Source organism: Dipodomys spectabilis, unplaced genomic scaffold (assembly GCF_019054845.1).
Source record: "Dipodomys spectabilis isolate Male_0828 unplaced genomic scaffold, ASM1905484v1 ptg000692l, whole genome shotgun sequence".
NCBI classification, from domain to species: Eukaryota; Metazoa; Chordata; class Mammalia; order Rodentia; family Heteromyidae; genus Dipodomys; species Dipodomys spectabilis.
The window spans coordinates 651,946-674,303 of NW_024871369.1; the positions used below are offsets into that span (position 1 = coordinate 651,946).

General features: G+C 49.4%; 1 protein-coding gene across 1 annotated transcript in view; it reads left to right on the forward strand.

Moving 5' to 3' along the window:
• The first annotated feature begins 2,471 nt into the window (after positions 1–2,471).
• The window catches only part of Myt1 (myelin transcription factor 1), a 77,944-nt gene continuing 58,057 nt past the window's right edge, over positions 2,472–22,358 (forward strand). Inside the window, exon 1 of the mRNA XM_042672256.1 lies at positions 2,472–2,559. Coding sequence (XP_042528190.1) covers positions 2,535–2,559 — 25 coding nt within the window. The 5' untranslated portion in view covers positions 2,472–2,534. The remainder of the gene's footprint in view (positions 2,560–22,358) is intronic.

Sequence of the window (22,358 nt, forward strand, 5' to 3'; positions counted from 1 at the left end):
GATGAGCTTCCCTGGGGTCAGCTGAAGCTTCTGTGTGTGGTTGAGGGCAGACAGGGCCGGAGGATGCCCAGAGCCCAGACCAGGCCTGAGATGACAGCTGCCCTGTCTTGAACAGGGTTGGCCTCTTCCAGGCTGCAGGTTGCAAGTGGGCCACGTGCCCGCGGAGCGCAAGGCAAAGGCTCCCCAGTTCTCCCGGTATAGAGGGTGCCACCGGGAGCCTGGGCCTCCAAACCCTTCTGACATTGGAGAACCTTGAGAGGGAGCACCAGCTTTGTCTTCCCTGATTCTGAACCTGTCCAAGTAGTTTAATTTTGTGCTGGATTTGAGGCCGGTTGGCCCTATGACAGGGAATCAGTACTTGAGCACTCTGGATCCCCGCCTCTGTCCTGGAGGGGTGGTGTCCTAGCAAGGGAGAGCAACCCACGTACGCCAGTTCCAGGCTTGGGGCTTGTGGTACTGCAGAGTCCAGAGGCCCTGAATGTCATTCCCCAGATTCTCATTTGATTTGTGGAGAAATTGAGAGGTTGGTGACCCATTCAAGATCACTTTCTCTAAGCACTGCGCTAACAGGAAGAGATAACAGGACTTCTTCCACAACAGCCTCTGTGGATACTTTCACCGCTGTTTTCTGCTTCCCAAACTGGGCCACAACTTCTCCCCTCGCCGCAGCCACTTCTGGCTCCACTGCCCTCCTTCCCCCATTTCTTCCACTCACAGTCCTCTGACCCACCTCTCCCTAACCCTCACTTTCTCCCTCCTGACAGCTTTCCTTAACTCACTTCTCCTGGCCCCACCTTCTCCTGACATCTACAACCCTTTGACCCTACATCCCCCACTTCCAACTCTGGCCCTGATCACTTCTTTCCTGCCTCCTCCTCTTGTTAGTTAGTGACTCATAGACTTCCTACAGAGCTACTATTCCCACTCAGGCCCTCATACCTACTACAGCTCAGGAACCCTGGGGGTCCCACACACCCTCTCTTGGCCCTACCAGGTCAGACTCCTAATAGCCTGGCTCCTTTCCTCAGGACCTCTGTGAACTTGGGCAGGATCCATGCCTCCCCGGACCACTCTTGATGATCTGCTGCCTGTTCAGCCTTCCCTGAAGATGGCAAATTGTTTGCATGGGGTCATAGGGGTGTAAGTGGTAGGCCGGGGCTCAGTGCACATCCAACTCCTCCAGAGCTTTGAACTGGCCATATGTCCCCTGCTATGACCAACAATACCCTGTATGAAAGTAACACCAGAGACAAGGGGGGTGGGGGAGAGAGAGAGAGAGAGAGAGAGAGAGAGAGACTGACAGACAGACAGACAGACACAGAGACAGACAGATATGTCCCCTGCTATGACCAACAATACTCTGTATGGGGGCTGGGAAGGTGGCTCAGTGGTAGAGCGCTTGCCTTGTATGCATGAGGCCTTGGGTTCGGTTCCTCAGCACCACGTAAACACAAAATAAAAAAAGCCGGAAGTGGCGCTGTGGCTCAAGTGGTAGAGCACTAGCCTTGAGCTGAAGAGCTGAGGGACAGCGCCCAGGCCCAGAGTTCAGGCCCCACGACCAACAAAAAACAAACAAACAAACAAACAAACCAATACTCTGTATGGAAGTAACACCAGAGACAAGGGGTGGGGGGGGGGAGAGAGAGAGACAGACAGACAGACAGACACAGAGACACAGAGACAGAGATGTGTCTCCTCTATGACCGACAATACTCTGTATGGAAGTAACACCAGAGACAAGGGGGGTGGGAGAGAGAGAGAGAGAGACAGAGACAGAGACAGAGACAGACAGAGAGACAGAGACAGACACAGAGACAGAGACAGAAAGCACAGAGGCCCCTCCGGCAGGGACAGGTGCCTCTAGGGTATGAAGGTGCTGGAGAACACCTGGTGTGGCCACTACTCACTTGGAAGGTCCTCAGTGGGCAACACGTTTCCTGGACGAGGGGCACGGCAGAGGAATCATTCCAGAAAAGGCTTTATAACCCTTTTCCCAGGAACCCCTCTGGAAGGAGCTGCTGGGAGGCACTCCTCCACCGGCACGGTGTCTTGAGGTCTCTGGGGCGTGGATGTCGCTTCCTTGGAGGTGTCCTGGTCACCTCCCTACGGATGGCCTCATAGCTTCTGCCTGGGCTGGGGAGGGGTAGGAGGTGGGGCTCTGAACTAACCCCTCTCTGCTCATGCAGCCTGGTGCCATGGCTGCAGGACTGACCTGGTCTGCCAGCCCGCCCCAGCTCCCTTCCTCCCTCACAGTTGGTCCTCTGGTACAGGGAGGGGCCTTCTTGGCCTCCCCCTTCCCCTTCTCTGGCAAAGCAGGCGGGGCCCATTGTCTAGGCTGAAGCCTATTGTGTGGAGAGCGAAACCTCATTGGCAGGCAGCCAGGCATCACTTGTGATTATAAACTCTCAATCGTGATTGGCTGTCTGTGGTAGGGACTCCCAGGACCCCGGACACTGAAGTTTATGCATCAACTTTTTCCAGCATGAAGTGACTTGTGTCCAGGTCCCAGAAAGGAGGTCGCCCGCCTGGCCAGGATGGCCCTCTGCAGGAGCTTCCTGGGTGCGTACCACCCCCAGCCCTCGCTCCCCTCCCTGCTACGCAACAGCTTCTTATGACAATGCCCCTGCCAGCACTCGCACGATGGAGGTGACGTTCTCCTCCTGAATGCCAGCCTGCGCCCCTGGGAACGGCCCGCGTTCTCCTCCGATTCCCCCAGCCAGCAAAAGTGCCGGTGGCTCTGAGCCCTGGGAGAGCTGCCCTGCCCATGAGGGCTGGGGGGTTGTGGCAGGGGCTTCCTTGGTTACTGTAGCTGCCCTTCAGGCCTGCAGGTGGGTAGAGTGAGGCAGAGTGCTTCTTTGTGTGGTGGCAGCGTTCGCTCGGGACTCTTGGTGGCAGCTGTATGCTCTCCACACTCACAGTTGTAGTTGTGAGTGTGCATCATCTGCCTCTGAGTCTCGTAAGTGGGCTGCCAAGCGTTTGTGGGTGTGAGACAGGCCACACAAAGTCAGCCCAGAGTGTGGGTAACGTGGCTCCTGGTTTTGTTTGCTCCATCTGCCAGGGCCTGCCTGGGGCAGCGCCCCCCGCCCTCAGCTGCTCTATACAATATTAATGCTGACCATCTCCGCTCTGCACACAACGCCCTAATTGTCGCCGGCAGCATTAAGGCAGGCGCCCATCTGCGGGGAAGCTTTCAGAAGAAAACAAGAAAACCTCACCCCAGCTGGTCACCGGAGAAGGTGGTGCCAATTACAGATGCAGAAAGTTTAGACCAAAATTACTTGAAAGAGTTTTTATGAAGCAAATGAACTGACACTTGGAATGTCTGCATGCAGATTTGCACACGTAATTACACCTTATTTGAAATGATCTTACCAGCTAAGCAATCATTAAGCCCTCTCTCCAGCCCCCTGGCACAAAGCACTTTTCTTAGTGAGGCGGCTGCAGTCACAAGTTTAATTTTGAGAAATCTCCCTTTTCGTCCCTGTGTGGTATCTGAGGATCCAACAATCTGATAGGAGATGTTTCTTTGTGGATCTTCCCAAAGTTGAATATTAAAAAGGCATATCCTCCCTACAGATTTTTCCTTTTCCTTTTCTTTCCTTCTGTGTGTGTGTGAGAGAGAGAGAGAGAGAGGGAGAGAGAGAGGGAGAGGGAGAGAGAGAGGGAGAGGGAGAGAGAGAGAGAGAGAGAGAGAGAGAGAGAGAGAGAGAGAGAATATGCTGGTCCTAGGGCTTGAACTCGGGGCCTAGGTACTGTCCCTGAGCTTTTTAGCTCAAGGCTGGTGTTCAACTACTTGAGCCATAGCTCCACTTCCAGCTTTTTGGTAGTTAATTAGAGACAAGGGTCTCACAGACTTTCCTGCCTGGGCTGGCTGAGACTCTATCCTCAGATCTCAACCTCCTGAGTAGCTAGGATGACAGCGCCAAGTCATGGGCTTCCCTACATTTTTTTTTTTTTTTTGGTTGGTTGTGGGGCTTGAACTCTGGGCCGAGGTGTTGTCCCTCAGCCTTTCAGTTCAAGGCCACTTGAGCCAAAGTGACACTTCCGGTTTTCTGGTGGTTTATTGGAAATGGGAGTCTCACGGACTTTCCTGCCCTGCCTGGCTCTGAGCTGCGATCCTCAGATCTCAGCCTGGAGTCGCCGGGATGACAGGTGTGAGCCACTGGCAGACCTACAGATTTTTATGAGATAAAACTTAAAGAAACAGTATCCACCATTCTACACTATGGAAAAGAAAATATGATTTAAAAAAGTCCTGATGGCATTTGAGTCTGTGTAAGAAGAAAAGTTTTAGGTTATACCTTGTTGTCACCGGCAGGAGTTGTTTGGGTGAGTTGCTGGGGTTTGGGATGTTCTCTCAACTGAGTGGTGCAGCCACTGGGGCCCTGGTCCCGCTCGCTGCAGACTTCTGCGAGCCAGAGAACAAAGGCCAGGCACAGCCCGGCGAGCGCTGTCCAACGTGCTGACCAGCCTGCGGCACTCCTCCTCTCTCTCAGGCTTCTTTCCAGGGCCAAATGGTGGTGGCCAGCCTGAGGAACATGCCTTGAAAACCCCTCTGCCACCTCCCCCCCTTTTTTCCAGCTCCGCCCCCCACTTTGTTCTATGGATGGTGCCAGCTAAAGATCTTGTATCCTTACTCTTCTGAAAACGCTTGTGCAGGCAGCCCTAAGCTCTCAGCGGGGCACTGGCTGTAAGCTCTGCGGTAGGTATGTTCTTATTTGGTTTCTGTGTGCACTCTAAGTGCGGCATAGGTGGGGTCTGGAGCTCATTCCTGACCACTGGAGGAGTTACACCTCCAGAAGCCCAGGGCCTCTCAAAGGGTGTGTGAAATGCTGGCAGATGGAGGTTCGTGCAAATACACTTTCCATCCCCTCAAAAACAATGCTCCATGAAGTTCTTTTGTTGTGCATATTGCTTTCTCCCTGTTTTGTGTTGTTTCTTAAGTTTGACTATCACATATGTGAGTCAAATGGCTTTTCCAGAGCGGTTGGCACTGCTGGGGAGGAAGGCTGACTCAGCAAGATCTCCCCTTTGATCCCACCTTCCCGGTGGAACAATGGCATGCAGGGCTGCCCCAAGCTGCAGTCTGCCGATAAGAGTTTAATAGAATTTTGGAATGCCAGGGGTTTGGGATGTCAGATACCCAGCACTTGCAGCATGTCCCGAAGAGATAGACTTCACTTTGCAGGAGTGGTCTCAGCTTACTGTGTCCTTTTATGCTAACGGATATGCGTTCATGAAAACTAGGAAGATGGTAAGCAGTCGCTGCAGAAACTTCAAACAGTTTTTGCTGGGCTAGTTAATATTTTATCCTCAGTTTGACTAATGCAGGTTTGCATTTATTTCCTTTTGTTTAATCTTCACGTTTTATATCTTGTTGAGAATGCGTGTTTGAATAAGACTCTAACATGCTTGCTTTTGGGATGAAGCTGCCAGATTTATTGGTAATATGTAGAACATAAACTTTATACTAAAAATTGCTCATAAAAGAGGTTTCAGCTAGCATCAGCCAACGTTTTTCCAACTTGCTTTTGTTGAGGAAGCTCAATCCTCCAGTTCTATTTCATTCACACTTTTGGTGGCCCTATCCCAGAGAGAACTTCCAAGACCGTTTTCTTTACAGGAAAAGCAAACATTGGGGGATGGCTTTTTAACTGACTTTTAACTGACTAGTGTTAATCAAGTAGGATGTCAGGTTCCTGCATGATTTATCAGGAAATGGTGTTTGTTGTTGGTTGAAATCTGCACTAACTTCTGAACCCTAAGTGCTATGGCATTCTAGCTGGCAGCAATGGTAGCGTCTCCAAGAGAATGAATTCAGTTTGGATCCATGGTGTTCTGATTCGGATTTGTCTCTGTGCTCATGAAGGAAGTTCCTGGGTTTGGCCCTGACTGTGTGGCAGAACCATGAATTGGAAGCTGGGGAAGTGGCAGGCAGGTTACGATCAGAGCAGTGGACCCGCTCCAGCGTGTGCCGGAGGCTTCCTTTGAGGTTCACTGGATAGTTCCTGGCAGGCAGTTTAGAAAAAAACCTGGAGAAAGACAGGAAGGAAAAGTTGAGCTTATGTGTTTCTCTTTGCTTGTGGTGAATTCCTTGTTTTAGTTTAGATACCAGTGCCTAGGGATTAAAATTCTTTGGGAGAGTTTTATTATTAAAAAATTAAAATAACAATAACAAAAAGACAGTAGAAAAAAAAATCTCCTTTCCCATTCTGTTCTTTGTGTGTATACTTTACCATTTTGGTCTTTGGTTTCTGGTACCTTTTATGCACTCAAAAGAAAACAAAACAAAACATATCCTGTTAAATTCTTGGTACTTGACTATGCAGATAAGCGCATCTGTAGTATTTTTTGGTTCTTTGGGTAATAAATTCTGCAGCACTTTCTTTATGATGGGAGGTCATATTCCTAACCACCAATAAATATCGTGAAGCACTTTTGTTGGAGCCATGCTAACCCAGGGCATCTGTCATTCCGGTCGCTGCTATTAGGAATTATTGGACTGAACCACTTGCAGAGGAAGCAGGGGTGGGGGTGAGCGTGATGACTGTAGTACTCCCTGTCCTGTCGTGTATTTTGCATTAAAAAACCCAGTCATGCTGCATATTAATTGTGGGTCAGTCTGGGCAGATGTGGGCTCCTTCTGTTGGCGGTGTTGAGGTCAGTGGGTAGGGCTTCACTGGCTCGGGCACCTCTCACCTCCAGTTTGGCAGATCCATCCTTCTGATGCTATACTGTAAATTTATTTCACCTCAGAGAGTAAACAGATATATTGGAGCCCCAAGGGTTCATGGGTAGCGTATTTACAAAGGAGCCTCCTCCGCCAGCCCGTGCCACCGCTGCTAACGAGAGTGGTCATTAAGTAAATGAGACGTCGCCTTTAGCTGGCTTAGGAGTTCGCACACTGAGGGGAGAAGATATTTAATTGAAACCCGGACACAGGCTTCCCTACATGTGACCGCGGTGAGGCAGGCAGCTGCCTTCCCCTCCCCCGTCCTCCCTGCAACCCCCCATGTAAATTTCATGATTGCTTTCCGTGATGTCATTTTGAAAGAGGACAGACAATAGCTGTGGGGAAAGGTAAGTCAATGTTATGTTCTTTCGCTGACAAAGGCAGATACGAGGTGCTTGGCTTTTCCCCTTGGACAGAGGTGGGGAGGGCCAGAACAGAGAGGATTTCTAAGGCTCTCCTTGCAGGAAAAGCAGGTTTGGGGTGGCTTTAAAAACTGTTCTGAAGGGCAAGGCTTTCTTTTCTTCCTGTTCTGCCTTGGATCTGTGCTTCTTCTCTTTCTCTGCCCCTCCTATGTCTCTGAGATTCTTATAAGCGTGTTGTGCGTCAGACAGAAAAGGCATTAGGGAGGGAGACGCTGTGGATCAAGGCAAGAAACTTTGTGCGGATTTCTGGGCAAGGAATACAGTTGCAGCTGGGTCATGGGACACAGTGTTGGGGTGTCGGGGAGGATGCTGGCCCCCTCAGCAGAGGATCTCTCTTGGAGCTTGGGTATTTCATGTGGGATCCCCACCCCAGGTACAGAACAGAGATGCTTCTGGAAGCATTTTATCTTTGCACGTCATGTGCTTCCAAACTTCAAGAGACACACGCTCAGCGTGAGTGTGTCTGTGGAATCCATGCGCAGAACGCTGCCACTGTTCCTCTCTTCTCCTAGTGCTGTTGTGGGGCTGAGTGTGGGGCTGTTTGTGGTGCCAGTGACTGGATTTGCATATTAAAACCAGCAAGTCTGAGCTTTGAGCTGTCATGCTATTGCCTGCGTAGGAGCTCCTGGGGTCACAGGATTGGTTCTGTCCATTGAATTCACATCTTCTTTATAAGTCAGGAAAATAAACAGGCACCGGATGGTTTTGTTTTGATGCTGTAGCTGCTCACTGCCTTCTCTGAGTCACCAAAGCTTGCTTGCTTAGCATCACCTTTGAATCAGTGGACATCAGTGGTTGGTAAAGTTGGGTGTTCAGTTTCTGAAACAGAACATCTGAGAGGGGCTGGGAATTTAGCTCATGAAAGAGCACTTGAGGCCTGAGTTCAGTCCTCAGCTCTGGGAAAACAACAACAATCCACAAACATCTGAGAGTAGGTTGGTGCTGTAAATGGCTTGGTCTTGGTGCATTGGACTGTCACGTAATGCTAGTAATGGTAGTGATGATTTTATTGTTATTTTGGGGGAGGGATGTGAGGAATTTTGTCTTGATGGCTTAAAAAAGGGATCATAGAGAGACCCAAAGCTGGCTCTGAGGCTAGTGGCATGTGAACAAAAGGCAGGAGAGACTCTAGGCAGACCTGAAGTGAGTGGAGCTCCCAGCTGCTCGGGGCCATGTCTGTCTGGCTCCTCTCTGGGGCTGGTGGAGCGGCGCGCCGAACCCCTGCCACAGGCAGGTTTCGGGGAGGCTCCCTTCACCTCCAGCTCCGTGTCATTGCTCCCTTCCCCTTGCTGATTGGCTGTGATGACCACTTCCTTCCATTAATTAACTGTAAACAAAAGAGTAGGGAGCTGGGTGCATAGTCTTGGGTGCTCAAGTGGAGCTTCTGGCAGCGGAGGCAGCCCTACCCTAACGCATCCCAGACTGTGTCCTTTTAACAGAGGAGGGCCTGCTGCCTTCAGAGAGGAGGAGGCAGCCCTCTGCGGTAAAACGCTCTCCTTCTAAGTTATACTCCTTCACAGACTCTTCTGCACGCAAGGTCCCTGACCCCTCCGTACCTGGTGGGGTTGGACATCTTAGGTGTGTTTGCCGATCTGAGGGCTATGCAGGAGCCTCCGAGAGTTGGCAGGGAGGCATCTCCATTCTGGAATGATCTACTTCCCACATCTCTTGGAGTATGGAGCCTGAATGTGGCACAGGAGCAGCCCCAGGAGGGATGTGTGGATGAGCTGCTTCTGCCTCGCCCAAGAGCACTGCCCACAGCTCTGAGGCAGCTGCAAATGTTTGGAGATTATGCTTTTGCCCTAAATGCTCCTTTCCCCCATAGGGACAGCGTGCTCTAAGAAGACCCTGCTAGCCTCTGGGTTGCAAGTTGCAGATGGTCTCTACCTGAAAGCTCTGCGAATACCAACGGCTGCCAGAAGGGCTGGGGTGCTCGGTGGCATACACTTGCAGGCCAGCCTGGAGTTTGCCAGAGCTAGGCCTGTGCCCTAGCTGGGATGGGTAATTGACGGGGTACTGCCTGTACTTCTGGCTCTTTCTAATCTTAGTCCTCAATCCTTTTCTGGTTAGGATCACTGACTGTGCAGATGATGACGTGGGTGACTGTATGTGAGGAAGGGGCATGAGGGCAGAAGAGGTTGGTACCAATCACATAGGAAGAGCAGGCTTACAGCCCAATGGACTACGTGTCTATGCCCAGCGATGGCTGGGCCATTTGGAAGGCTGTCTTTCACGGTGCCAGCACTGGGTATACACTGAGGGCCAGATATTTTGCAGGCTAACAAAGTGCCAGAGACCCGTTGGGTCTGCAGCAGCTTGCCTGGATAGGCTGGTGGAGACTGAGTTCTCTCTGGATTGACTGTGCGAAAGGTACCTCTGCTTTGGAAGAGAGTGAGTGGGGCTTGGGGCTGGGCACACCCCTACCTGAGGTGTAGGTGTGGGTGGGTCTAAGAGCAATCAGACCCCTTTGCAAGGAACACAGAGTGGATGGTAATGCGTTGCCTCTCAACCCTCAAAACATAGTCCAGAGTCCCCCCCCCCCCTTTTTTTTTGGGTCCAGTCGTGGGGCCTGAACTCTGGGCCTGGGCCCTGTCCCTCAGCTCTTCAGCTCAAGGCTAGCGCTCTACCACTTGAGCCACAGCACCACTTCCGGCTTTTTTCTTTTTGCTTATGTGGTGCTGAGGAATCAAACTCAGGGCTCAGGCATGCAAGGCAAGCGCTCTACCACTGAGCCACTTCCCAGCCCGAGTCCCTTTTTCTTTATGGAGAACAGGGCACGGGAATGTCCTTCTTTCCCTTTTCTTCCTCCAGCTCCTCAAGCCTCCTGGCCATAGCTCTCTCTCTCTGCTCTCTTCTTGTAAATTCACTTTATGAATCAACCAGAATTTAGCTGTCTGTAGATATAGTTTTAATCAGAACTTTGTGATTACAGAAAATGGTCTTTGTAACTAACTATCATTAAGTTAGATGGAGAGATTGTGTGTTTCTTAGAAGGGAAGAGACCAGCTGCCACTGTGCTGCTCTGGAGGGCTTTCTGCTGCTCAAAGATGACAGTGTCCGCGGATCGCTCACTGCCGAACTGTGTGCGCCACTTGGCCCCTGGTGCTCCCAGTGCGAGGCCACTTCACAGCTTCTTGGCGTATTTTTCTGGGCGTCATAGACACCAAACCCAGAACAACTGTGAGTGAGAGGCATGTTCACCTGAGTATGTTTGCTCTCAGGCTTCCTCTGAGTCTGCTCTGTAAGGAACAGGTTAATGGATGCTAGCAGGTGGAGTGAGTGCAGTGTGAGGGTACTTCACTCTCGTCTTCAGTGTTTCTGGAACTCATTCGATGCAGTGTCACCCTGCTTCTCCCCTTAGTGAATGCCATTATGGGCACATCTGCTTTTCTTATAAGAAAATGGATGACCTATTTATCTTTTTTTTTGCATTTTAAATTTACACTTGAAAAATGTAATGTTATTTTAACTGGAAGGGATGAAAGTAACTCAGAGGACATTTTAATCTGCCCTGGCTGAGAACATCTGCTTGAGCTGGGATTAGGCCCACCCTGGGGAAGGCAAAAGGTTGCCAGACACAGTTGTGATTATTGGTGGCTTGATGGCACCCTCTTGTTCTGTGCTCTGAAAACCTCTGCCCAGAAGCCTGCGTTCTGGAGTGTAGCTTAATGCTCAGGCAGCAACTGGGAATGGCTGGACGTGTCAGAGTCGCCCTGGCCCAGGGATGCCCAGTGTGTCCCTCCAGGGGAGTGCGGTGGCGTGGCCTTCTGACTGGTGTGCATGCCAGGGGCGGTCGGTGTTGGTAGTGTGCAGGGTGGCTAGGGAGGGGAGGGTGAGGACCTGTGACCCTGGTGTTGGGGAAGAGAGGTGACTGTATCCCACGGCACAAACCGCTGGGCCTACCTCAGTGTGAGAGACCAGTGTGCCTGGTCTCACCCTTGGATGGTTCAGCATTGGTCTGAGGGCTCAAGCAGGAGCCACCTGGGCCCTCTCTCTGATTTTCCATTCAGCTTCCCAAAATGCACACATTAGGGGGTCAGAGGGTAGAGCAAGGCCAGAGCCCAACTCTCCCACTTGACTCTCCAGGACCCAGAGCAGAGCAGCGTGGCACCGACCTGACCTGGTAGCAGGACGGAGGGTCCCAAGTTCTCGCTGCTTGGGAGGAGCTTGGATGTCCTGTGATGTTCCCAGACATGTTTTAGAAGCTCCTGGAGGATGTCTGGGGGCCCCTAGATGCTCAATCAACAATAACTCAGGTCATCTCTGGTGGCCTTGCAAACTGTAGCTCAATCAACAATAACTCAGGTCATCTCTGGTGGCCTTGCAAACTGTAGCTCACAGTTCTGAAGCCTTAGGAGCATTTTTTTTTCTTCTTGTGAACAGCCCAACTTAGAGCTTCATCTTGATAGAATAAGGTACTTGGGACAAGGGAACTAGGGTGTTGATTTTCCAGTGCATCCACCACCCCAGGGAGCTGAGTTTGGGTGCTCTATTCCCAAAAAACATTCTTAGTAATTGATTTGCACATGGAATTGTACCTTCTCCAATACTCTATGCTGATCAAAATTTTGTTTGGAGGGAAAAGTAGGAATTTGGAAAATTGCGGGTCTTGAAGTATTCAACATTATTTTCACTGAGACAGGGCCACTTTTGACCAAGTAGGGAATATAGCCTAAATTGTCAGGAACAAATAGGAATGTCTGACATTATATGTGGGCCTTGAGGCCCAAGGACTAGTGTAGCTGGGTTTAAAGATGCTTCAAGAGGAGTCTCTTATGGGCCCACTCCAACTTGCCCACGGTCATTCTGGAGGACATTTTTAGTCAGCAGAGATATGCTGACTTCCTTTCTTGGCTCTTTTTCATAGCCTGAGAGACACCCTTGGTCTGCCTCAGCCCGTTCTTTACCTTTATTCTACATCCCAAGTTAGGTCATCTCCTAGATCCCTGAATGTGCCCCCTGTCTCTGTTATTTCCTGTTGAAATGCTATCCTTGGTCCTTCCCTTACTGACCTGTGTGTGTGTGTGCACGTGTGTGTGCGTGCATGCACACCTGAATGCCTGCCTTGCCTGTATTGGAGCTTAAACTTGGGTCCTAGATTCTGTTCCTTAGCTTTTTCACTCAAGGTTGGTGCTCTACCACTGGAGCCACAGCTCCACTTCTGGCTTTTTGGTGGTTAAGTGGAGATTAGTGTCTCATGGATTTTTCCAGCCCTGGCTGGCTTTGAATCAAAACCCTCAGATCTCAGCCCCCTAATAGCAAGGATGACAGGACTGAGATTCCGGTGCCTGGCTCCTTATTCGCCTCTGTTTGTTTTTGTTTTTGCTTTTGTTTTGGTTGGTCATGGAGCTTGAACTCTGGGTCTGGGTGCTGTCCCTCAGCTCTTCAGTTCAAGACTAGTGTTCTACCACTTGAGCCACAGTGCCATTTCCTACCTCTGTTTTTATGCATTTCATGCATTCTGGGAATACCTGCTCAGCAACTCTGCTATCATGTTGCAGCACGCTTACCTCCTAGAGAGCCTGCCTGGCACAGAAGTCCTACCAGCCTGGGATCCTCTGTCAACACAGAGCTGGAATTTTCAAAGCCAGGCTGACTATAGCCAGCAAAGGACTTTGAAATCAGAGGAAACTGAGTGCTCTGCTGTGGAGTTTTCTCTTCTGGTTGTCCTTGGTCTGCTTCTTCCTATGATTGGGGCCTGCCTGCCTCCAGCCACTAGAGACTGCCCCACCTAGAATGAATCTAGGTATGAATCTACATTCGAGGGTGCCACTTATTGTTATTTTTAAAAATGGCCTAGGATTTGGCTAGAGTTTGGTGGTACCCTGTTTTATTTCCATGGAAGTCATTTCTACTGCTAGCTTTGGTGAGACATTCCTGCCACGGTGACTTCTCAGGGTCCCATTAATGAATCCAGCAGGCTAACTATGAGGTGTCCCCTCCTGTCAAGATATAGAGATAAGCTGGGCACTGGTGGCTCACGCCTGTCATCCAAGCTACTCAGGAGGCTGAGATTTGAGGATCGCAGTTCAAAGCCAGCCTGGGCAGGAAAGTCCATAAAATTCTTATCACCAATAAACAACCAGAATACTGGAAGTGGCACTCTGGCTCAAGTGGTAGTGCACTAACCTTGAGCTGAAGAGCGGAGGGACAGGGCCCAGGCCCAGAGTTCAAGCCCCATGACTGACAAAAAAAAAAAAAAAAAAGAAAAGAAAAAAAAAGATACAGAGACAAGAAATTTCCGGTTTTTAAGAAATATGAAAAGCTGGGAATGTGCTGCCTCTTTTTTCCCCATTCATGCTGTTAGGAGTCCTGGAGGGAAAAAAAAAGTGGATTTGTCATTTGAGTTGCATCAAAAAAGGTTTTATAGCTCCCTAGAAAACGCTGGAAGGGAGACATTCATGAGAAAGCAGTCTAGGTCTGGGCCTTCTTCCTGGGTCTGATGTCCCCAGGTGGACTTTGCTCTCTGGCTGGAGTCACAGCTGGAAGCTGCTTCTGGAGGTGGAGTCTCCCAGGACTGGGCTTTCAGGCTCGAGGTTAGGCTGTTCTCCAGACGGGAAGGGAAGGCAAGGGGAGGAAACCCATGCTGGCTTTTTTGGGAGGTGGAGTCTAACACTTCCTGATGGTTTTGGGAGCTGAGACCCTGGAACCTAGCTAGGCTCTTCTGCTGGACAACCCTGTTTGGCCAGCACTCAGAGGCCGGGCCACCTCTAGCATTAGTGAAGAATTTACATCTTATGAATTGTTTGCTGTATACTGGTATATCCAGGCTGGGAAACTAGCAACTCCTCTTTCCACCTTGATATTTTTTTCCTATACATTTAAAAAAGTTATCTTTAAGAACTGGAGTTGGAGATGTGGCTCAGGTGTAGAGCACCTCCCAGGGAGCAAAAGTGTCAAATACCAAGTTCAAGGCCTGGTCTTGGACAAAAAGAAAAAGAAAAGGAAAAAGGAAAAAAGTTTTACAAACAAGTTACTATTTAATAAAGCAGTTTATGAATATAGAGCATCTTGACAAAGTCGCCCCTTTCAATATTCTCACCCACCCCTCGGATCCCCCCATTTTTCTTAATCTTGTAGGACATACATTGAATGCCTGACTGCACCCCTCCCCCGCAGCTTCTCTTCATTTCTCTCCCTCGTTCCCCTCTACCCTACCCCATCTAGTGTTTCTTTTGTTGAACTTTGACTTTGTCTTTTTAAGGAATTACATTATTTGAGTTCCCCTTTGAATCTACCTATTCCAGTTGATACATCCCACCCAGCGTATTTACTCACAGGTTTATCAGCTAACTCTAGCGCCCACATAGGAGGGAGAACAGGCAGCCTTTGTCTCTCTAGGTCTGACTTACTGCACTTCACATAAATTTTTCAGGTCTTTCCATTTCTTTACAAATGATACAAAATCATTCTTTCTCATAGAGGAGTAAAATTCCATTGTGTATATAGACACCATCTTTTCTTGATCCATTTGTCTCTGGAGGGTCAGCTGGGCTGATTCCATACCTTGGAATCACCATATTTACCTATGGTGAATAGTGTTGCAATGAACATGGTTGTGTTGGTGGTTTTACTGTATCAACATTTGTAATTTTTTTGGATAAATGCTTATGAATAGAATTGCTGGATCCCTTAGGGTAGAGCCTATGGACACCTGAAGACAGCTCTTTCTAGTTGACAAGGCCCTCAGTAAAATGTGGTTCAAGGAAGGGAAGAGTTGTCTGTTTTCCTCTCTTCTTGGAATGGGAAGCTGGGCCTTTCAGACTATGATGTTTTGGTACTGTCATGGGATGCAAGTGAAGGTTTGTGATGTTTCCCTTTAAAAGTAAGGACTCTTGGACTGGGAATGTGGCTTGGCAGAGTGCTTGCCTAGCATGCATGTAACCCTGGGTTCAATTCCTCAGTACCACATAAACAGATAAAGCTGGAAGTGGCTCTGTGCTTCAAGTGGTAGAGCGGTAGCCTTGAGCAAAAGAAGCTCAGGGACAGTGCCTACGCCCTGAGTTCAAGCTCCAGGACTGGCAGAAAAAAAAAAAAAAAAAAAAAAAAGGAGGGACTCCTCACTTAGGGTCCTTGACTTTAATTACAGAATAAGAATTTCTGGTCAAGTCACAGTGGTAAGAAAACTTGTCAGAGCTTTATTGAGTAAGTAAGCAAGCAAACATGCAGACAAGCAGAGAAAATGCAGACAAACAACACAAAGGAAAGGATACACACTAACAGAGTGAGGTGTTTTCTAGGAGGGACATGAGGCGCACAGCTCCTTGGCCGAGGGCATATTTCTAAGGTAAAGGCAGGGGTCTGACTTCAAAGTTAGGCAAAGACAGATGGTTTATCTTTGCTCTGATCACTCCCGGCATTCCACTTTCTGAGTTTTTGGATGTTTGGGGCATTCTTTCCAGGTAAGATCCTTATCCTTGAGATAAGGAAGGCTCTTGTCTGCATTTTGGGTAGGAGGTTGCTTAAGTTTCGAGGGGACATTCTCTCAGGAAGCCATACATCCTGCCAGACAAATGTTAGTTCTTGGGGGTGAGAAATGCATCTCTCAGGAAGAAACCAGTCCTGTTGTCTCTCTTTGAAGCAAAGATGGTGCTTCTGTTTCTAAATACTGTTTCTGAGAGGTCTTCCCCAGGTCTCACCTTCCTGGATTTTTCCTGCCTCATTTTCCCCTACATGACTTCAATCCCTTAATCTTAAGGGAAGTAGATGAATGCCCATCTCCTGTATTTGCTGTAGGCTTACCATGCCTCATTTCCCCCTAGTCCATCCTGCCTTCCTACTATAGGGAAAGAACAGTAGCGTAGCCATCCAGCTGCTTTTTGGTCCTGGGGGCCAATGTGACCTTTGAGGGGTCCCTAGCCCCACCCTTAGTTCAGGGTTGAGTCCTCTTCTTCGGCAGTGGGTGGGTGTCCAGTATTTCCCCTGGGCTTGTCCCAAGCTTGCTTCCTGGCCTGGTCAACTGGCTGAAACAGATAAGCAGGAAGCCCCGTGGTGCCACTACATATGTAGTTGTGTCTATTTCTTCATTACTGGCTTCTCCTTTGGTACCTTTCCTTTGCTGTAAACTGGTTATTGGAAGCTACCTCGTGCCCCCCTCCCCCTTCCATTCCTTATCCTCAGAGTAGTGTGTGTGTGTGTGTGTGTGTGTGTGTGTGTGTTGGCTCCAGGGGCTCTAAGACCATCCTGATTTGGAAGCTGGGGCTGAGGATGTTCCCACCTTGGAAGGGACCTTCTGTCTGTGTTGAAGAGGAGTAGGTTTGTATGGTCCACTTGCATCTTGGGTACCTTGCTGTTGAGGAGGCCTGGCCCTGGCCCCTAGCACAGTGGGTCTGGGGTGGATGCAGTTCAACACTGCCTGTTTCTCTGGGACACTGCTACTCTGGTCTGGACACCTTCTTCCTGCTCACAGCCTCCAGATGACAGGCTTTCTGGAGAACCAGTCCTGTGATCTGGTTTGGGAAGTCATTATTACTGTCGAGCAGTTTAGCTGTTATTTTTTCAGCGTTGGTACGGCTAGAAGAAATAATGATAATAATATAAGAAAGACTCAGCCATAGTAACTGCCTGCAACATGCTATTTGCATTTTTAAGGACATATTTCTTTGAGACAGCCTGGGTGAAAGGTCACTATTTGCATATAAATGGAAAAGAGAGTGTGTGATGCAGGAAGTTACATCTGTATTATTTTCTCAGCAGCGAGCTGCTGTTGGAGAGATTAAGGAACATGGCTTGCTTTTGGCTTTTATTCAGTAGAGAAAGTCCCAGCAAGGCTGATTTAGAAGCAAAACAATGAGGGAAACGTGCAAAGCTATAGAATTGCCAACTTCCCTGCCCCCACCTCTCATCTCCCATTTTTACCTAAACTCAGCAAAAGCAGTCTGTCTGTTGCACTCAGCAAGTCTTCATTCTACTCCTCTTTGGACTCCCATTTTAAAAAAGGACCGGACATAACGTCTTGTACATCTCATTGTTGCAATGGGTCCACCTTCCCCTCCACAAATGATACCCACATCAAATACAGTGAGAACAGGGTTATACTGTGGGGGAGGGACATACAAAGCAACAAAGAAAATAGCAAGAAAGAAAAAACATTTGAGTCTTTATCTTGGGGTTCATTTTGCCTAACATCAACTTATCTGACTGTTTCTGCTTGTCTCAGACATATACTAGTTATTGCAAATAAGGGAAACCATGGGACCTATGTTGCTTTGGGCCTGGCTTACTTCACTTCATATAATTTTTCCAAACTTTGGCACGGGGGAGTGGGGGAGGGCGGGGAGGATGGGAAGGGATGGTAAGGGGAAACAAGCAGGAGGCAACAATGCTTAATAAGAAATGTACTCATTACCTTGCCATGTAATTGTAGCCCCTCTGTACGGTATTTTCACAATGAAAAAAAAAAAAAAGGACTGGAAGGAAAAAGAGCAACGCTTGCTCTCATTTTGCCCTTAGCCCTATTTGTGTTTCCTGCAAAACTTTTCCAACTGGAGCTTCTCCAGCACTAGGGTGGACCAGAACCTCTCCTGCTACTGTGTGCTTCCCAGGGTTGGGAAGAGCTCCATTCCTGGAGGACAGGGTCTCCTGCAGGGACAAGCCTGGGAGCAGAGTTTCAAAGGGGTCCTGCGTGGTCTGAGGTGTCCTGCAGCTGCCCAGGAGATCTACTTCCTAGGGCACAGGTCAGGCTTCCTCATGGGCACCGGACTGTTGGGGACAGGCTCCTGGCTTTCCAGCAGATCAGAGGAAGAGACTGCCATCTCAGAGAACTTGACAGCGCCGGCCAGTGTATGAGGCCTGTGTGTTGGAGGACTGTCAGGGAGGGGCGTCTGGGAAGCGGGGGCCTAAGGTTCTACCTCTGCCTCACATTTTCAACTTATGTAACGTCCTCCATTCCTACTGTTCATTTTTTCCCCTGAAAACAATCTTGAACCGACAGATCCATTTCAAGCACAGGACAAGACTTTTTCCTGAATCACTTGAGAGGATGCTGTCAGTGCTAGTCACCCAGAAGGATAGGTCGGTGTCAGTCAGGAATAGGAATGGCTTTCCACATTATCTGTCTTTCATGACCTTGAGCTTTGTGAAGAACTTTGGTCAAGCATTTTTGTAAAATGTTCTTGAATTAGGATTTGCCCAGTGTTGGGGCACAAGGGAACAATGTTCCATGTGACGTCCCTTTCTCCGTGCTGGTGCTCCTTTAGCTGACCGGCAGCACATCCCCAAAGTCACTCTTCCCTTTGCAGTTAATAAGCATTTTGAAAGGAAGTACTTAGACAATATGGACTCTAGATTTGCTCATTTAAAAAAATCTGTCTAGACCTATGATCTCTTATTCCAAACAGTGCAATATCAGCTTTACTTTGATGCTCAGATTTTTTTCTGGTTGGCCAGTGGGAGTCAGGTGCTGCTCATTTCCTTACTTTTCTCTCTTGCTCTTTCTCACTGCCTTGTTTTCAGAGCTGGTATGGAAGATGGAGGTTGGCCTAGGGCTGGCGGGTGCCCTGGGTGCTTAGGCTGAGAAGAGGCACTCCTGTGCACAGGCATAATCTCCTGTGCCTGAGTGATCACATACAGACACAAAGACGCAGACACACAAGTGTGCAGCATGCGTGCGTCCACACACAGACACAAAGACGCAGGCACACACGCGTGCAGCATGCGTGCGTCCACACACAGACACAAAGACGCAGGCACACGCGCGTGCAGCATGCGTGCGTCCACACACAGACACAAAGACGCAGGCACACGCGCGTGCAGCACGCACGCGTCCACACGCAGACACAAAGACGCAGACACACGCACGTGCAGCACGCACGCGTCCACACGCAGACACAAAGACGCAGACACACGCGCGTGCAGCACGCGTGTGTCCACACGCAGACACAAAGACGCAGGCACACGCGCGTGCGGCACGCGTGCGTCCACACACAGACACAAAGACGCAGGCACACGCGCGTGCAGCACGCGCACGCACACACCGACACAAAGACGCAGCACACGCGCGTGCAGCACGCGCACGCACACACCGACACAAAGACGCAGGCACACGCGCGTGCAGCACGCACGCGCGCACACACCGACACAAAGACGCAGACACACGCGCGTGCGGCACGCACGCGCGCACACACCGACACAAAGACGCAGGCACACGCGCGTGCGGCACGCGCGCGCACACACCGACACAAAGACGCAGGCACACGCGCGTGCAGCACGCGCACGCACACACCGACACAAAGACGCAGGCACACGTGCGTGCAGCACGCGTGCGTCCACACACAGACACAAAGACGCAGGCACGCGCGCGTGCAGCACGCGCGCGCACACACCGACACAAAGACGCAGGCACGCGCGCGTCCACACACAGACACAAAGACGCAGGCACGCGCGCGTGCACAGACAGACACAAAGACGCAGACACACACGCGTGCAGCATGCGTGCATCCACATGATACCGAGATCTGTGTCTTCCATCTGCCAGTGTACTTGAAACCATATGAAACGCCAATGCCTGAGATTCTAGGTTCCACTGGTCATTTCAGAGTTCTACCTTTCTGTGTGTATAACTTCTTCCTCTACCACACCAAGAAATCTGTTTTCCATCCTTCTTGACATATTTGCTTATTTAGTCATTGATTCACCCCTTTCCTGTACCATTGCCTCTCACTGACGCTCTATGGCTGCTTTCCTCACTGCGCCCTTCTGCAGCGCTTAACTCCAGGCCAGTCCCTGGTGATACTCTGCCTTCTCAGACTGAGGCACCAGGCCGCCTCACAGGCCCACTTTGCTCAGTACTGTGAGATTCGTGGGACCTGGGACCAGACTGTCCAAGTGTGATGGACACTCAGGACTGGACCCTTGTGCCACTTTGCCCACAGTAGATTGTTCTTTGTAATGCTAAATGCCGTCTTTATTTTTAATGTTTAACTTCTGACAGGGCTGGCTTTTTTTTTTTGGGTCCAGTCATGGGGCCTGAACTCTGGGCCTGGGCGCTGTCCCTCAGCTCTTCAGCTCAAGGCTAGAGCTCTACCACTTGAGCCACAGCGCCACTTCTGGCTTTTTTCTTTTTGCTTATGTGGTGCTGAGGAATCGAACCCAGGGCCTCTGGCATGCAAGGCATGCGCTTTACCACTGAGCCACCTTCCCAGCCCCAGGGCTGGCTTTTAACTGTGACCCTCAGATCTCAGCCTCCTGAGTAGCGGGGATTACAGGTGTGAGCCACTAGTGCCTTGTGAGAATGGCACTTTTGACTGTGATTGCCAAAGTCTATGAGCTGTGGCTGCTCATCGTTGGTCTTTATGTTTGTTCGCCATTGTCATTGAAAATTTCCTTTCCTGCCTTTTTGGCCTTAAACCTGGACATCAGCAAGGAGAGAAAGATAAGAGACTGGGCTAAGCGTAGGCAAGATGTAAGTTTAGCCCTTTAATGTTGCTCTGCCTGAGTATGTGGAGGTGTGCTATGTACATGGTTAGTGGTCAGGCAGAGTTGCCAGCTCTTGGATCTCTAGCAGGTTAGCTGCTGACTTGTGCTCACATAGTGTTGGCAGAAGGGCAGAGCATGCCAATCTAGGTCATGACCTCTTGGCTATGCAGAAGCAATTGTTTTCCCTGGCCCATTGACTGTGTGTAGCCACAATTGCCCCCAGGGATGGTTTTGTCCTGAGAGACCTACTTCCTGTCCATCGCCCACTCCACATTGCTGCCTTGATCTATTCTCCCACTCTATCCCTGAACCTAGACTTCCCCGACCAAGGAAGTTGAGGCAGCAGTCATGATGGTTTTGGCTGGATCAGGCCATGGGTTCCCAGGCAACGTGGTAATACCAAAAGTGGCCCTCTGCTGTGTGCACAGTGTCAGACGTGGGCACTGACTACTGGTGGGCCTCAAGGCTCAAAGTCCATGTGCCTGCAAGAGGAAGTTCATCTTTTCTTGGCTAATTTTTGTTGTCAATAAGTGAGTGTTTGTTGTTGTTGTTTTGTTAATGCCAGTCTTGGGACTTGAATTCAGGGCCTGAATACTGTCCCTGAGCTTTTTTGTTCAAGGCTACCACCTGAGTCATAGCTCCACTTCTGGGTTTTTGATAGATAAGAGTCTCATGGATTTTCCTACTTGGATTGGCTTTGAACCATGATCCTCAGATCTCAGCCTCCTGAATAGCTAAGATTATATGCATGAGCCACTGGCACCCAGACAGAAAGTTAGTTTTTGATGTGGATGTCCATTTGCTGGATGATTTTCCCAAAGCTAACTCAAAACTCCCTGGACCATCCTTCCACCAACAACCTCCTTCCTGAAATTTGAGGTTTCTTGTACCCCCTTGCCCTCTGGTGTACTCTGCTGGGTGCTGGCATGAATTCCTGTGGTCCTCATCCCTCAGTGGTCTCTGCCTGAGACACGCAGAGCCTTGCAAAAGACACCACTTCTCTTCTGACCTAGAGGAGAGCCGCGGCTTCGCAGCTGTCCTCCAGGCGTCTGCATGAGATTGTGTCTGTGCAGCTCATGTGCAAGTTCCTTGTGTGGGCCACTGGCTTCTCTTTTTAAAAAGCAGTTTTGTTGGAATATAATTTATACACCATACACTTTAACCATTAGAAGTAAAAAATCTGATGGTCTTAGTATATTTACAGAGTTATACATTCATCACCCAATCTAATTTTATAACGTTTTTATTACCCCAAAGAGAAATCCGTCATCATAAATGGTTACTTCCCATTTGCACACATTCCTCCAGCCCTAGGCAACCACAAATCTACTTTCTAAATATGGATTTACCTCTTGTGGACATTCCATTACCATGGAATTGTACAATATGTAGTCTTTTTGTCCGACTTCTTTTACTGACCATAATATTTTCACACACAAGCACTTTTTTCTTTCTTTCTGTATTTGTTTTTGTGCCAGTCCTGGGGCTTGAACTTGACTTTGGGCTCTGTCTCAGAGCTTTTTTTTTTCTCAAGGCTAGTGCTCTACTACTTGAGATACAGCTCTCCTTCTGGGTTTTGGGTGGTTAATTGGAGGTAAAAGTATCATGGTCTTTGTTGCCCAGGCTGGCTTTGAACTGAGAGCCTCAGATCTCTCTCCCAAGTAGCTAAGATTACAGGTGCAAGCCAGACCTTTATTGTTTTTTATCGATAAATACTGTGTAATTGTATTCTGTATTGTATATTCAGCAGTTTTGGGCATTTGTTTTTCTACTTTTTGACAATTTAA